The sequence below is a fragment of the Mastigoproctus giganteus genome, chromosome 6 (assembly GCF_048544385.1).
Source record: "Mastigoproctus giganteus isolate SK-2022 chromosome 6, ASM4854438v1, whole genome shotgun sequence".
NCBI lineage: Eukaryota > Metazoa > Arthropoda > Arachnida > Uropygi > Thelyphonidae > Mastigoproctus > Mastigoproctus giganteus.
The window spans coordinates 33,549,541-33,563,420 of record NC_143580.1 but is presented as its reverse complement, the minus strand read 5'-3'; the positions used below and the strand labels follow the sequence as shown (position 1 = coordinate 33,563,420).

Sequence of the window (13,880 nt, the reverse complement as noted above, 5' to 3'; positions counted from 1 at the left end):
AGTACTGTCAACTGAAGCTGTCTGACGATGACTGGAAAACACTTGAATTGCTACGTGAAACTTTGCGACCAGTTGAAATGATTCTGAAGGCTATAACCTCAGAAGATACAGACTTACTTAAAGCAGAGTCTTCAATAGAATTTCTGATTGCTAAGCTTGATACAGCAGAAAACCCATTTTCTTTAAAGTTTCACCAAAGCCTTTTGCAGCGTTACAATGCAAGACGAAATTGCCAAACTGTGGCTTTGCTGAGCTATCTACACAACCCCAAAAAGTTTAGGAAAGAAGATTCAGGTTCAAGAAGTTTTGATTTTCCACGTAAGCAAGTTTTGAAAAAGCATGCTGAAGAGATTTATCAGAGATTATTTGCAAAACATTCCGAAGGAGTTGTTGTTGTTGTTTTTGGTTTTTAGGAGCATTAGCAACTAAGGCCATATTGCTCCGGGAATATGCGGTGGTCATTCCCTGACTTTTCCGCATCCTCCGTATTTGGTGGTGACGGGCTCGAACCCCGGCCTAATCAAGAAGCGTGTGCTACGCACTGTTACTCCTTCCCACCTGGCTACGGAGGCGCCTTCCGAAGGAGTCTTAGTGTTAAATGAAGAAACTGAAAATAAATGAACTGTGCTTTTAGAAGAAAACAAAGACTCATCTAGTTCCGATGTCGGAGATACACTCATGCGAGAGTATGATAGTGTAATAAAGAGATTAACTGAAGAGCCTTCAAAATATCCGAGTGAATTGGAAATCAGCAAAGAATTTAAAATTTTGGAGGCAACTAGCAGTAGAAGTGAAAAGCTGGAGAAAGTTTATAGAGCACTACTGACCATTAAACCAACAAGTGTCCAATCTGAGAGTATTTTCGATCACTGGTCTCTTTAACACAAAAATAAGGTCAAGTCTATCAGGAAAAATGCTTAATATACTGTGTTTTTCAAAGGATCATTTTCAGAAAAAAGCTGAGCAATAAATAGTAAAGTAATTTTCCCAAGCTGTTTTTTTTTTCACATTATTTTTATTTATTTATTATTATTATTATAGGGCTTATTATTTTTTTGTTTACTATACAAGAAGATAGTTTTTATTCAAAGGACTTGAATACAATTTGTGATTTTGTATAATCTCATGTTGGTTACCTTTTTGGAGCATTTTAATTTTTTTATTTTTTTTACTATAAGAGGTGATAGATTTTGTTTAAAAGATTTGATTACGATTTGTACAATCTACCCAAGATAAAATAAATACTTGTGTTATAAGCTTTTAATTATTTATACTAAGTCTGAGAAAATCGGTTTTAAAACCGGTTTTAAGAGTAAACTTCGGTTAAACTCGGTTTTGAAATTTCTGGGTTTTATGCAAGCCCTAATATCAATGATGCTGATTGTAAAATGAATAACATTTATCCCATATGTTTCCTTTTAATAACAGTGACTTTGAATTTTGGAAAAAGCTATGCCAGGGTGCTATTTTTGTAAAACCTATTGTAAAGTGGAACTTATGTGTTTTGTGTATGTTTAAATGGCTTTTTCTTGTGTTATTTGCCAGTACTACTAATAATAATAATATAATTTATTTTAAGTACAATTATAAATAAACATCCTAATTATTATTAATCACTTGTAAGTCATGACAGAACTACATGTGAATGTGAGAGAGAGAGAGAGAGAGAGAGAGAGAGAGAGAGAGAGAGAGAGAAATTATTATGAATACATAAGTGTTACCATATGGAACATTTACATAGAAAATTAAATAAATTAATGAAAGTATTTCTTCTTATACAAAAATAAAGTTTATATCTCTACATGACAATCAACAAGGTAAAAGAATTGGAAGGTATGAAAGAAAGAATGCTGCTGTGCACAATATACTGAAAGATTCTGCCCTTTTTGTAGTAGAACAGGCCAAAAAATAGCACCAAACTATACTGAACGTAAAGTAAAATAAGATTAAATAAAGTAAATAAAAATGCAAGAAAGGGAGGGAATAGGGGAGGAAGAGGAAAAGAGGAAATATAATTTCTACATAATGTAATAAGAATTATATTTCTTTTGAGTGTCACTACAGAAATTGGGATTTAATTAAGACAAAAATAATCAACACAAGAACTAGTGAACCAACTTCAAATATTTGTCCCATTAAATTTATTCTAAACAAATTCAGTAACAGTCATAACATCACTGTTATTGAATTCAACATAACTCTGTGGCAACCATTCATTTAGATAAATTGTTTTAGGTTATATGTGGGCATTTTTTATTTACAAATTTTTGTTTTGCGAAACATACAAATAATTTACTTTTCTATAAAGTTGTTTTTCTTTTAACAACAAAAAAAGTGTAAATGCATTTACACTTTAGGTAGTGGAGGGTATACGCTGTAGTGGAGGGTACACGCTGTATACTCTCTGGATTTTTTTAGGTGAATAACGTATGCCTTCTAGTTTTTGAAAGACTTGAAAAAAACAAATATCATTAAAATATTTACTGAAAATTGAAAAAATAAATTTATTAGAATTTCATTCTTGGGCAATACTTATATTTTTATTATTATTAATATATATGCCATACATATAAGTAAGTAAATATACTGTGTGCACACGCACGGATATATGCTGTATACCCTCTGGAATTCGATTAATAAGCACAGTATACTCTCTGCATATGTAATATTCACAGGTATACCTTCTGCTAATTTTATGACTACAGCACTGTACATTTATAAAGCCAAAAAGAGATTGTTTATATATTGCAATCTGTGTTAATTAATTGCAGAACCTATATAAGTCAAAAAAGGATATGCTGAAGTGTACAAATACATTTTCTTTATTTAAAATTAAAAGAGGAGTAGTTGGATATTTTCCCATAGAAAAGAATTGTAAAAGACTGCATGTAAATCCCTTTACAGATTTTATAGAACAGAAAAAAGGTGATCATATAAATATTGTCACCAATATCGATCAATAAGTTATTTAGATTCTAGACTTTTCCATGTAATATTGTTACTAATGAGTGTTGACAAAACTGTAGTTCAGTCAGGATCATAAATTTATAAACTTTTCCTGTGCTAAAGAAAGAGCTAAAAAGTTTTTTAAAAACGTTCAAAAAAATAAAAAAATATAAAAAAAATAAAAACAGATGAATCAACATAAAATGGTACAGGAAATACAAATGCTTAAAATATGACTGCAACCCTTGCATTCATATTATAAGTCAGATTTGCTTTTGAACACATTTACTAGGGAAAGCATACACCATCATTCATGGTTATTTGAATGATACAGAAAAGCTTCAAAGAACATGTGTATGAATTGCATGTGAAAATAAGTAATATAAGTTGAGTTTGCTTTTGAACACATTTACTGGGAAAAGCAGGGCATATACTTTTCATAGTTATTTGAATGATGAGAAAAGAAAAGAAAAGCTTCAAAGAACACATGCATGGACTGCATGTGTAATAGGAAGAACCATCTGATTCTTCATCAAAATGGAAAATCAGATGATCTTCTTATCAATTCCTCTGTGTTAAAACTGAACAATTCTGCTGTGAAGGTCAGATTTTAAACAAGTCTTATAGATGACGTTTTCAGAAAGCTAAGAATCACACCTCTCTTTGAAAAACTATTTGTGGGTATAAACTGTGTACAGACCGAAGAAAGCATTCAATACTTTAATAACTGTCTGATTAGTTTAAGATACCAATTCAAGATTACAGATACTGACAAAGAATTTGTTGGAAGGTACTATGAGAGCATGAGAAGGGCAATATTTTAATGGGATGGAAAGCCTGTTTATACTTTGGCGTGATGACTAGGTCAAAAGCATTACAATTAATCTTTCTGACAATGAATGCAAATGCTAACCATATTTAGCAATTAAACAGGCTTGAAACTACAATTGACTCAAACAAAAGGTGCTGCTGCATTTGTGCATTTTGACCACTCGGTTACATTGGGCTTAGTATAGTGAAGGACACAACACTAAAACTTGTGAAAGTAACACGTGCCACACTGGATGCTAAAAAAAAAAAAAAAAAACCTATCTAGAAAAGATGGAGTACTGCATCAAGTGCCTTCAGAGGTGAGTTGAATAGAAGTTAATTCATTTACAGATTAATGGTAAGCCAGAAATTTTTCAAATACTTCTCTATAATATGACTTACTTCACCACTGCCTTGTGATTTTCTTTACTACGTGGTAACAAATTCAAATAATATCTGAGAACTGCTTCATAACGTTGCCAAGGAAGGCAATGAGAAATGGCTCCTATAAGATCAATTGCTGTATCAATAAGGTGTGTCTGTTTGCCATATGCAGAATCAAAAATGAAGGATGTGGCTAGAGGCATAAGGTAAGTAGTCAGGGTATATGCCTGAATGATGACTTCACCAGAATTCAATCTTCGAACTAGCCGCATCAAAGCTCTTGCCCTACGATGTAACTGCAAAGATTACAAAATAAAAATTGTTTTACTGCATAAATAAATTATGAAAACACAGCAATTTAAGATTTTAAAATTAAATAAAAATAGTTTAGGAATACAAGTTTAAAGTAATATGCTTCAACAGTTTCTTTCTGTTACTATGATTTTTAAGTTTAATTTGCCAGTATCCATGCTTAAGTTTGATATTAGAGTGAATCTTGACTTTTAATCTGCTCCTATGCAGACCAAAATTCAATACTGAACTTAAATATATCACTTATCAAAATAAGGTTATTACACATTAGGTTACTTTTAATATGTAATAGAGTGTGAAGGTCATAGAATCAACTTAGTTTAAAAAATTACTTCTAAAAACAGGACTATGAAAAGAATTGGCAGGTTTGATACCAGTTAAGGGTTTTTGTGGATAAAAAAATATAATGGGCTCCAAAAAGTATTTCTGCTTGAGATCCCGAAATTGGAAAATCTGCATCTGATAGCAATATAGTAACATGTTTGGATGTATTTAAATAATCAATCAGTCAAATTTTCAGATTTAACAGATTTCAGTTCCATGATAACATAATACAGACCATCCCAAGCAACAGCCCACTTTAGCAAAAACTTCTTAAAAGTAAATTTAAAATATATTAAGGGCATTTTTCAAAATCCAGCTAGTAGACTAAACCAGAAGTTTATGTTCTTTAGCATGATAAATATTTTAAATTCAGAATTATATAACATTAAATCTTTTCACCAAACTCACCTGTATATGTTTAATGTTTTCCCAGAAGTCTGTTTCTTTATCATCTTCACACAACTGAGCCAATTCACAAAGCTGGGGATGTTTTCCACAGCTGCGCAATAATGATGACAAAACTGTTATGAATTCATTTCGTACAACCTAAGCAAGCAAACCAAAAATACACAATTAATAAACTGTAATTAACACTACTCAAACTCTAAGGAATATCCAAGAACAGTTTTAAATAAAAATTACAATGTAATATTTAAATGACAACTAAATAGGAATGAAATCAACAAAGGGTCCAAACTGAGAAAAACTATATTATCATTGCACAAAAATCAAACACACTTGTAAAATACTATGTTAAGTGAATTTACATATTAAGTTGCCACCATTCACTGTTATTTTAATTTAATTATAATCCAAAATTTTGGCTCATTACTACTGCTGGAATAGACTCACATATAAGTCAGATACATGAAACATTATGCATTCTAAATACACCTTTTGTTCAAATTATGGGAACTCAGAAGCATTTTGTGGAGGCATCTAAAGGATCAATGGACTTCCTCCTCTCTTGGACTCTTTTGAAAAAGTTGGGCTTTGGAGTATGCTTACTTGTAAATCAAATGGATAGAAAATAGAAATTGGCCCCTATCCCATGTCTGCTCACTTTGTGCATTTGTAAAGAATGTCGCCATTCTACACCAAGCCTTGCCACAGGCAAAGCAACTTACTCAATAAGGCTCTCTTTGTGCATTGCAATTTACCAAGACCTGCGAATGCCTCTTCAAACTCTCATGGAGGCATATGTGCCAGAATAGGCATCTCTACTTATACAAACAAAGGAAAACTTTGCAGCATTCAATGAATTTGCAGAACGCGAATTCAAATGTCAATGACGTCTGATGGCTCACCTGAACTAGGATCCTACGCGGACATGATCAGCCTGTGGGTTCTACACATATCCTAGCAGAATTCCCAACAAAAGGAACCCACTGACAACGACGACCAAACTCGGAAGATGCTCCAGACCATGACAGCTAACCCCACATTGGGGTGGAATTACGTAATCTGACTGTCACACTGAGTGGGAAACAGGCTTCGACCTAGTAGGCTCCCTACCAGAGAACCACTCGCTAACCCTTAGAGGATAGGATATTAACCCCTCCAGGGACCCACCACTAGATGGACTTGCTGATCCCTTTCCGGGGTGGGATCGACTCACTGTCCATCACTACAATCTGTAATCTGTTACTACTCTCATCACTTAGTTTTCTAGGGAATGCCTTCTTCTCCATTCCCAACTTACTATCCTCTTATACTCCCCCCCCCCTCCATGCACAAACATCCCAAACTTCTCCCACTATCACCAACTCCTTTCGCTTACTACTGTCCCCCAACTGCCCTGGGACCCCAGTAAAGCGTTATCAATAATAGAACATGACGTGCCTCCACGTGGAGGCATGTCACGTGGCTAGGGGTGGGGTTACGGGGCATTAGATCTAGTGTCTGGTGCACCCTGGCTGCTATATGGCTGTTGGGCCTGGTGAACGGCAGAACATGTTCTGCTGTTGTTGTTGTTGCTGTTGTGTTACTGCATTGATTCTGAAATAGAATTTGACATTTTTAGGAAGTGTTCTTGAAAATCACTATGCTCACATTTCTCTTGGGCTGTCTCTGCCTTAATTCTATTGGGACATACAGCAGCCTGAAAAGTGAGGTGTCGAGGAGATTACAAGGCCTGCTGGGTGGGGAGGGGGTCACCACGGGACAAACTCAAAATTTCAATATGGTGAGGTGAGTACAATGTGTACAAGGAAAATAAGCAAGACTGTGGGAGGGAGGAATGATTCTTTTGCTAGAAGCACATAGAATCTAAGGCAGGGCATCTAGATGATGTGAGTGCAACATTGAGTCATTTGGCATGACATAAGCACTGGGGAAAACTAAAATGAGAGTTGGAGTCTGCTATAGGCCAAATGACTGTGACAAGTATGATGAACTACATAGACAGGTAGAGTGGGTTAGTATTGGAATGGCTTATAATGGGAGACGTAACTTTCTAGATATCAACTGGAACTTGTGGGCTGGTCACTCACACAGAAGCAGAAATTTACTGAATTTATTGGATGACCATTTTCTACACCAGCATATTAGAGAAGTAACAACAGAAAGCAAAAATCTAAATCTGATTATCGTCAGCGACTCTTAACACATTAAGAATATCTAAATAAAGAAACCACTAGGTGGCAGTGATCATAACGTATTGGTGTAGGATATACTTAAAGATATAACTAATGTTAAAGGTAAGAAGGGCAAGAAACACTTGTTATTCATTCTCCAAGAATTGGCACAGTAACATTCACAAAAATTGCATCACCAATTTGAGGTAATTTCATTAGAATGGTGTTGAATGGTTCAAACCACCTCCTGCTAACAGAACTAACAGAGGATTATGTAAGGTGGATAATCGTGGTGAAGGAAGGGTGCAGCACATTATATGGGTTGAACAGAAGGTTACTGTGTGACAGCTGACGTTGTATTACAATATGAGGAATGCAAGAACAACATCCCAAAGGACGATGCATTGCACCCTCAGACATATAACATTTCACAGATGACCCAAGAGACACCCTCTCCTCACTGATCATTGAGGGTGAATGCCGTGGTGTCAATAATGTGTTAATTGCACACCGTGGGACTGGAAATGAGTGTGCTGGTCAGATTAGTCCAAATAGCTGGTGCAACACTATGAGAGATGCCTTCATGTGTGGGTCAAGCAACACGAATCTATGGACCCATTGTGCATTGTGCCCATTATCCAGGCAGGTGGTGGTTGCTTAATATGTGACATGTTTTGCTGGCAAGAACTAGGGCTCCTGGTGTGTATGGATCAACATTTCTCTGGTGAATTCAACTGGTAGCTCTTACAAGATCATGTAAACGCTACCATGTTGCCTTTTTCTGGGCAGGAATGGGATCTTCTAAGACAAATAATGTGCAATGTCTTTGGGCCCACATTGTGCACGAGTGGTTCAAGGAACACAGTGAAGATACCACCCATTTTGATTGGCTTCCAAATTCACCTGAACTCCATCCAAATGACCACCTGTGGAATGTTTTGGAATGGGAAGTGCATCCATCATCTATTATGACACTGTGGAAAGCATTGCAAACATCATGGCTGTAGATCCCTATGGACATCTTCAGACATCTAGTGGAGTCAATGCCTAGGTGAATAGCAGCTGTTATCCGTGCGAATGGTGGTCCAGTATAGTATTAGGTAGGTGGTTATAATTCAGTGATCACTGGGTGTATAATGTTTATATACAGAAAAAAAAAAAAAAAGTACAGAAATGAAACCGGCATATTTAACATCGAGAAATGGATGCACTGTGTGCATGGCAAAACACTTTTTTTGTTAATCAATTCTGCAAGAAGGTACAGTAACAGCCACAAAAATTGCATCACCCCTTAAAGTTTATAATTTCATCAGTATCATCCCGTATGCATACATTTGTGTCGCCCGGAGTTATCAATTCATCATCCTGAATGATTCTCATTCAGGATGATGTAAAACATGCATGTTTTAAAAACACTGTAGGAAGGGCAGTTTAAGAGCTACACAAGTAAATAACTAAGAACAAAATTTTAAGACCAAAGAGAGAGAGAGAGAGAGAGAGAGAGAGAGAGAGAAAAAAGACCTTGTAAGAACACAAAACTGTGCAGATGAAAATGAATGTAATTTATATGTGGAGTAAAGTTTTATATATATATAAATAAATAATTGGGAAGGAGCAGTTTTGGCTTGATGTTTTTGGAGCAAAAATAATTGCCTTAAAATTTTTTTTGTTGGCATGGGGGACAGACTAACTAACCACCAATAACAAATCTTTAACACAGGTACAAACTGTTAGCAGCACAGGAACCTTAACCTGGCCAGGGCCCCTACACATCTCATTATATGTCAATACACCCCCCACCCCAATTAGCTTTTAGGCCCAAGTCACATTAAGGTTCTTGCATTGTTAATGATGGTTAGCCACCTAGCTGCTGTTCTTGCTCCAAAACAATATTTTTAAGGTAATTATTTTTATGTTTTAATCATCTTGTTATATTCTCTATTTCCTTAAAGTTTCAGAAAAGGGAGCAACTGCTAGCACACAACACATGCCATCAGTTTCTGTTTGGCAGCAATATGATAACAAGCAGATAATGAGGAAGAAAATTGTAAATATTTCTCTTAATACAGCAGACTCTCGATTTACCAGGACATTTCAAGACTCCAAATTAAGAAGGGAAGAAGAAAAAAAAAAAAAAAAAAAAAAAGCAACCAAAAATCATAAAATTCAAGTAATAACTAGAAGAGGTATAAACAGATGTTTTGCAAGTCGCAATTGGAAGATTAATGTACCTATTATCTTGCAACCCCCGCCGCTCAAAAAAAAAAAAAAGAGACCAAATGTTTAGTTTGTTTGAGTGCATCGCGTCGATTGCTGTGTTCTGTTGCACAGCAAAAAGACAAATTTTGTTTCGTTATTTATGTCAGGGATGTCGAAATTTTTTTTATAATAAATAATTTTATTTTTTTGCTTAGAAATCGCGAAAATGCTCGGTAAACGCAAAGGACTTGCGCTTTCAGTTAAACAAAAACTTGAAATTATTGAAAAGTTTGAAAACGGTGCGTCCATTAAATCTTTAATGATGATCCATTATAATGTTGGTGACAAACCATATGCAACATCGTAAAAAATAAAGGTATGCTATTAGATTTAATACTGACATCGCAAAAAATAAAGGGAAGCATCGTATTGGACATGCAAGTAATACGTGGTAAGTTTTTTCGTTTTTTATCTATTGCTATATTTTTAACGTAGGTTGCTGAACATTTTTCAATACAGTTAGTCCCCGACTTACGCAACTTCGGACTTACGTAAATTTTTTTTTCACTCAATTTTTCTTTTTTTTTTTTTTTTTTAGGATTGTAAAATTTAAGACAAAAAAAAAAAAAAAAAAAAAAACCCAACAACATAAAATAAGCAATCAATAACAATGATCACGGCATGCAATTGCACAAGTGAGATACGGAGTAACAAGCAAAAAAATAGGAAAGAAGAGAAGATACTTGCAATTTATTTATGGGTTTTTTTTTATATGACTGAAGATTTCAGTGAAGGGGACACACATTTCACCATAATAATGTAAAAATCCACAGAATTGCAGTTATCGGTATTTTTGAAAATGCAATAAGATGAGTTTACCACCTTTTATAATTAGATGCACGAACAGAAAAGCCCAATAACACGGAAAGTGCAAATTGTTTTTATTGTTTTTTGGTAGTGACCTCCAGAAATGTGCTTTAGTAAAATGTGAGATTGCGCATGGTGATAATAGTGAGTTTTCGCCTTAACCCCATGAAGTTCTTTACAGAAAATTTATTTTTACTGTTATCATGGAGCCGACTAAGAGAATAAGTGACAGCGGTACTAGTAAATCTACCAAGACAAGGAAAGCAATCGATTTGGATCAGAAAATTAAACTAATAATATAGTAGCAATATGATATTAGTCATTCCATAGTTACGTAAAACTCAACGAAGTAAGAAGTCCTGGAATGTATCTCTTACGTATGTTGGGGACTTCTATATTTTTGGTTTAACGAGAAAATCAATTAACCGGGATTTGTTTTTTTACCATCTATCCCGGAAAATCGAGAGTCTACTGTATATTTTCAAAGAGATTAGATGCAATTAGTGTTTGGTTGTGTCAAGGAATCTTAAGAGAGAGTTGTTTTTTGGGTTTAACAGCACATCAGCTGCAAAGGATATAGTAGTGTGAGGGAGAGAGGGAGGGAGGAAGGAAGGGAGGGAGAGAGAGATCTGAAATAGAGCTGAAATGGATTAGTACTCCAACACAGGACTTTTTAAAATTTCTGAGCCTCCACAATCATTATGCTAGACCTTAAAGTATGTGGGGTGGAACACACAGGTGTAAGGGTATACGAAAGAAAGAAAGGACAAACAAGTTGTTGTAAGTTAGCGCTTCTCAAAGTGGCCAATATCGCCCCCCCTTGGGCGTTTGAATTATCCATGGGGGGTGTTGGGCATGAAAGGGGGTGACACAGCCGCTGAATGGAGCACCATCAATGATTGGCCGTTACAAGGGTTTTATGGCTTATTTAAAAAATGCTGTGCCAAATATTATTACTGTTCATTGTGTCATTCACTGTCAGCATTTAGTTGCGAAAAAACTTGGTGATCAACTGCACAATTCTCTACAAACTGTTATTGCTATAAACAAAATTAAAGCACATTATTTGAATGATTGTATATTTCGAAAGCTTTGTGATCAAAACAGTGAAGATTTTGAACGATTGCTACTTCACTCCGAGGTTTGGTGGCAATAAAAAGGCAACTGCCTCAACAGATTTTATGAACTCTTTGATACTGTTGTCAAGTTTTTTGAAGATAGGAACAACGACCTCAAGAAAATGATAAATTATTTTGCTTATCTTGCAGATTTATTTACTAGATTCAACTCAATGCACTTACATTTACAAGGACATGATGTAACTCTTATTAGGGCAAAAACTCAAATTTCAGCATTTATTTCAAAATTAAAGCTTTTTATGCACAATGTAGGACAACGCGAATTGTATCAATTTCCAAATCTGTTGGAAATAGAGAAAAAAGAAAAAAATAGCTGATGAAACTCTACTAACTTTTTGTAATCATCTAGAAATGTTGCACAGAGATATGCAGGAAAGGTTCGAAGATCTCCTTAATTTGAAAATTCCAGATTGGGTTATAAATCCTTTTTTAAATAATGACGATGGTGACCGTTTTGTAGAAGAAGAATTGATTGAGTTACAAAATGTAGTTGAACTGAAGCCAAAATTTCGAAATTCATATCAAGAATTTTGGTTACAAAAGAAAATCCCTGACCATTATTCTGCATTGTGGGGAATTGTAAAAAAATTACTTATTTCTTTTCTAACATCATATTTAGTCGAAACTGGTTTTAGTGCTGTATCTCAATTGCTGACAAAACAAAGAAATTGTTTGGATGTTGTTAAATGTGGCGATTTACGACTTCTACTTACAGATATTAAACTTAATATTGATAAGCTAATAAATCTCCACCAAGCTCATCCATCGCTCATCCATCGTTTTTCTAAAACTTTTGATTTAAATTTAGTAGTATAACATTATTTGGTGATTTTCTGATTAATTTGGTGTATTTATTCTTTACTCGGCCTTGTAATTGCATAAAAGTATCGGTAAAGGTTTCCACGTGTTTCAACTCCGGTACCGTTCGTAATTTTCCCGCCATTGTGATACGATAGTTGTATGCCGTACTAGATAGCGTTAGTTGAACTTCGTTAGCAGTTAAATTGTACGTTTAAATAAATACATATAACGACTTAGATTACAAACGTAATATAATTAATTTTATTTAACATAATTAATTATACATATAATCACTTAGGTTACGTAACATAAATAATTAGTAAAAACAAATAATTAATACATAACTTGATACGAAAGTTATATAAAGGGATTTCGCAGATAACACTCGTTACTGAAACGTAAATATTTCGTAGATAACACTCGTTACTGAAACATAAATATAGCGTTATAACTGTGTTTGGATACAAGTTTAGGATTTAATTTTGTACAGAAATTGAAATTTTATTGAAAGTAAATCTAAATCATGACTCAAACCAGAGCAGCAAAGCAAAGGGCTCAAGCTAATGGGAATGCTGTGGCCCAGGGGAGAACTGAGGGGGGCAGTTGTCCTCTGAATCACAGCCTTGTAAGATGCACTATTTGCTTGATGTTTGCGGAGCAGTCAAGTATGGGACATGATACTGCCATGGGGGATGTCTTTGTGTGTGTGCGATGCAAGGAGTGTAAGGAGATAAGGCGACAACTCAGCGTTGTTATGGGCCTATATGAGAGCTTGAAGGATAGGGTGGATGCCCTCGAAGGATTACAAGTGAGGGGCCCATCAAGCTCTCAGCTGCCCACACCAATGCCAGAGCTTGCACTTGGTCATCGCGGAACACAGCGGCAACCCCCAAGGCAGAATGCGCTGGTCCCAAAGGAACTAGTAGTTGTTGGTGACTCTATTGTCAGGGAAACGGGAAACATGCTTTGTAAAAAGGATAGGTGGAATAGGACCAGGGTATGTCTGCCAGGGGCAAAAGTTGATGACGTTGTAGAGCGGATATCATCTTTTAAGGGCACAAAAGGTGATATAGTTGTACACGTTGGCACTAATGACATTAAGAGTAGGAGACCGGCGGAATTACTTGACAAGTACAGGTCACTGATGAAAAAAAGCCGTGAATTAGGGTTGAAATTGAAAGTGTCTGCAATTCTGCCCAGACACGATAGGAGGGAGTATATGATGAGAGCCCTGTCAATCAATTCGGCCCTGGAAAGATTGTGCAGGGCTCAAGGGGTAGAATTTTTTTCAGCCTGGTCTGTACTTGTTAACAGGAGAGACTGCTTCTACAGGGATGGGATACACTTAAATAGAAAGGGTGCAAGAATGTTTGCTGATGCTATCGAGGCAATGTTAGGTGGGTCGGAAAACTGCTAGATTAAGGGGGATACAAGGACTAATAGATTAACAGTAGCCACTGGCAGAGGTGAAAGTGATTCTTGCACTGCTTCTATTGGAATGAGCCGCAGCCTGGAAAATAAG

At 35.5% G+C, this 13,880-nt stretch overlaps 1 protein-coding gene across 1 annotated transcript in view; it reads right to left on the bottom strand.

Moving 5' to 3' along the window:
* LOC150084145 (small subunit processome component 20 homolog) overlaps window positions 1-13,880 on the bottom strand; it is a 343,987-nt gene that overhangs the window by 241,152 nt on the left and 88,955 nt on the right. The window contains exons 10-11 of the mRNA XM_090376133.1: window positions 5,185-5,322; window positions 4,159-4,436 (exon numbers count right to left, since the gene is read on the bottom strand). Coding sequence (XP_090232259.1) covers window positions 4,159-4,436; window positions 5,185-5,322 — 416 coding nt within the window. The remainder of the gene's footprint in view (window positions 1-4,158; window positions 4,437-5,184; window positions 5,323-13,880) is intronic.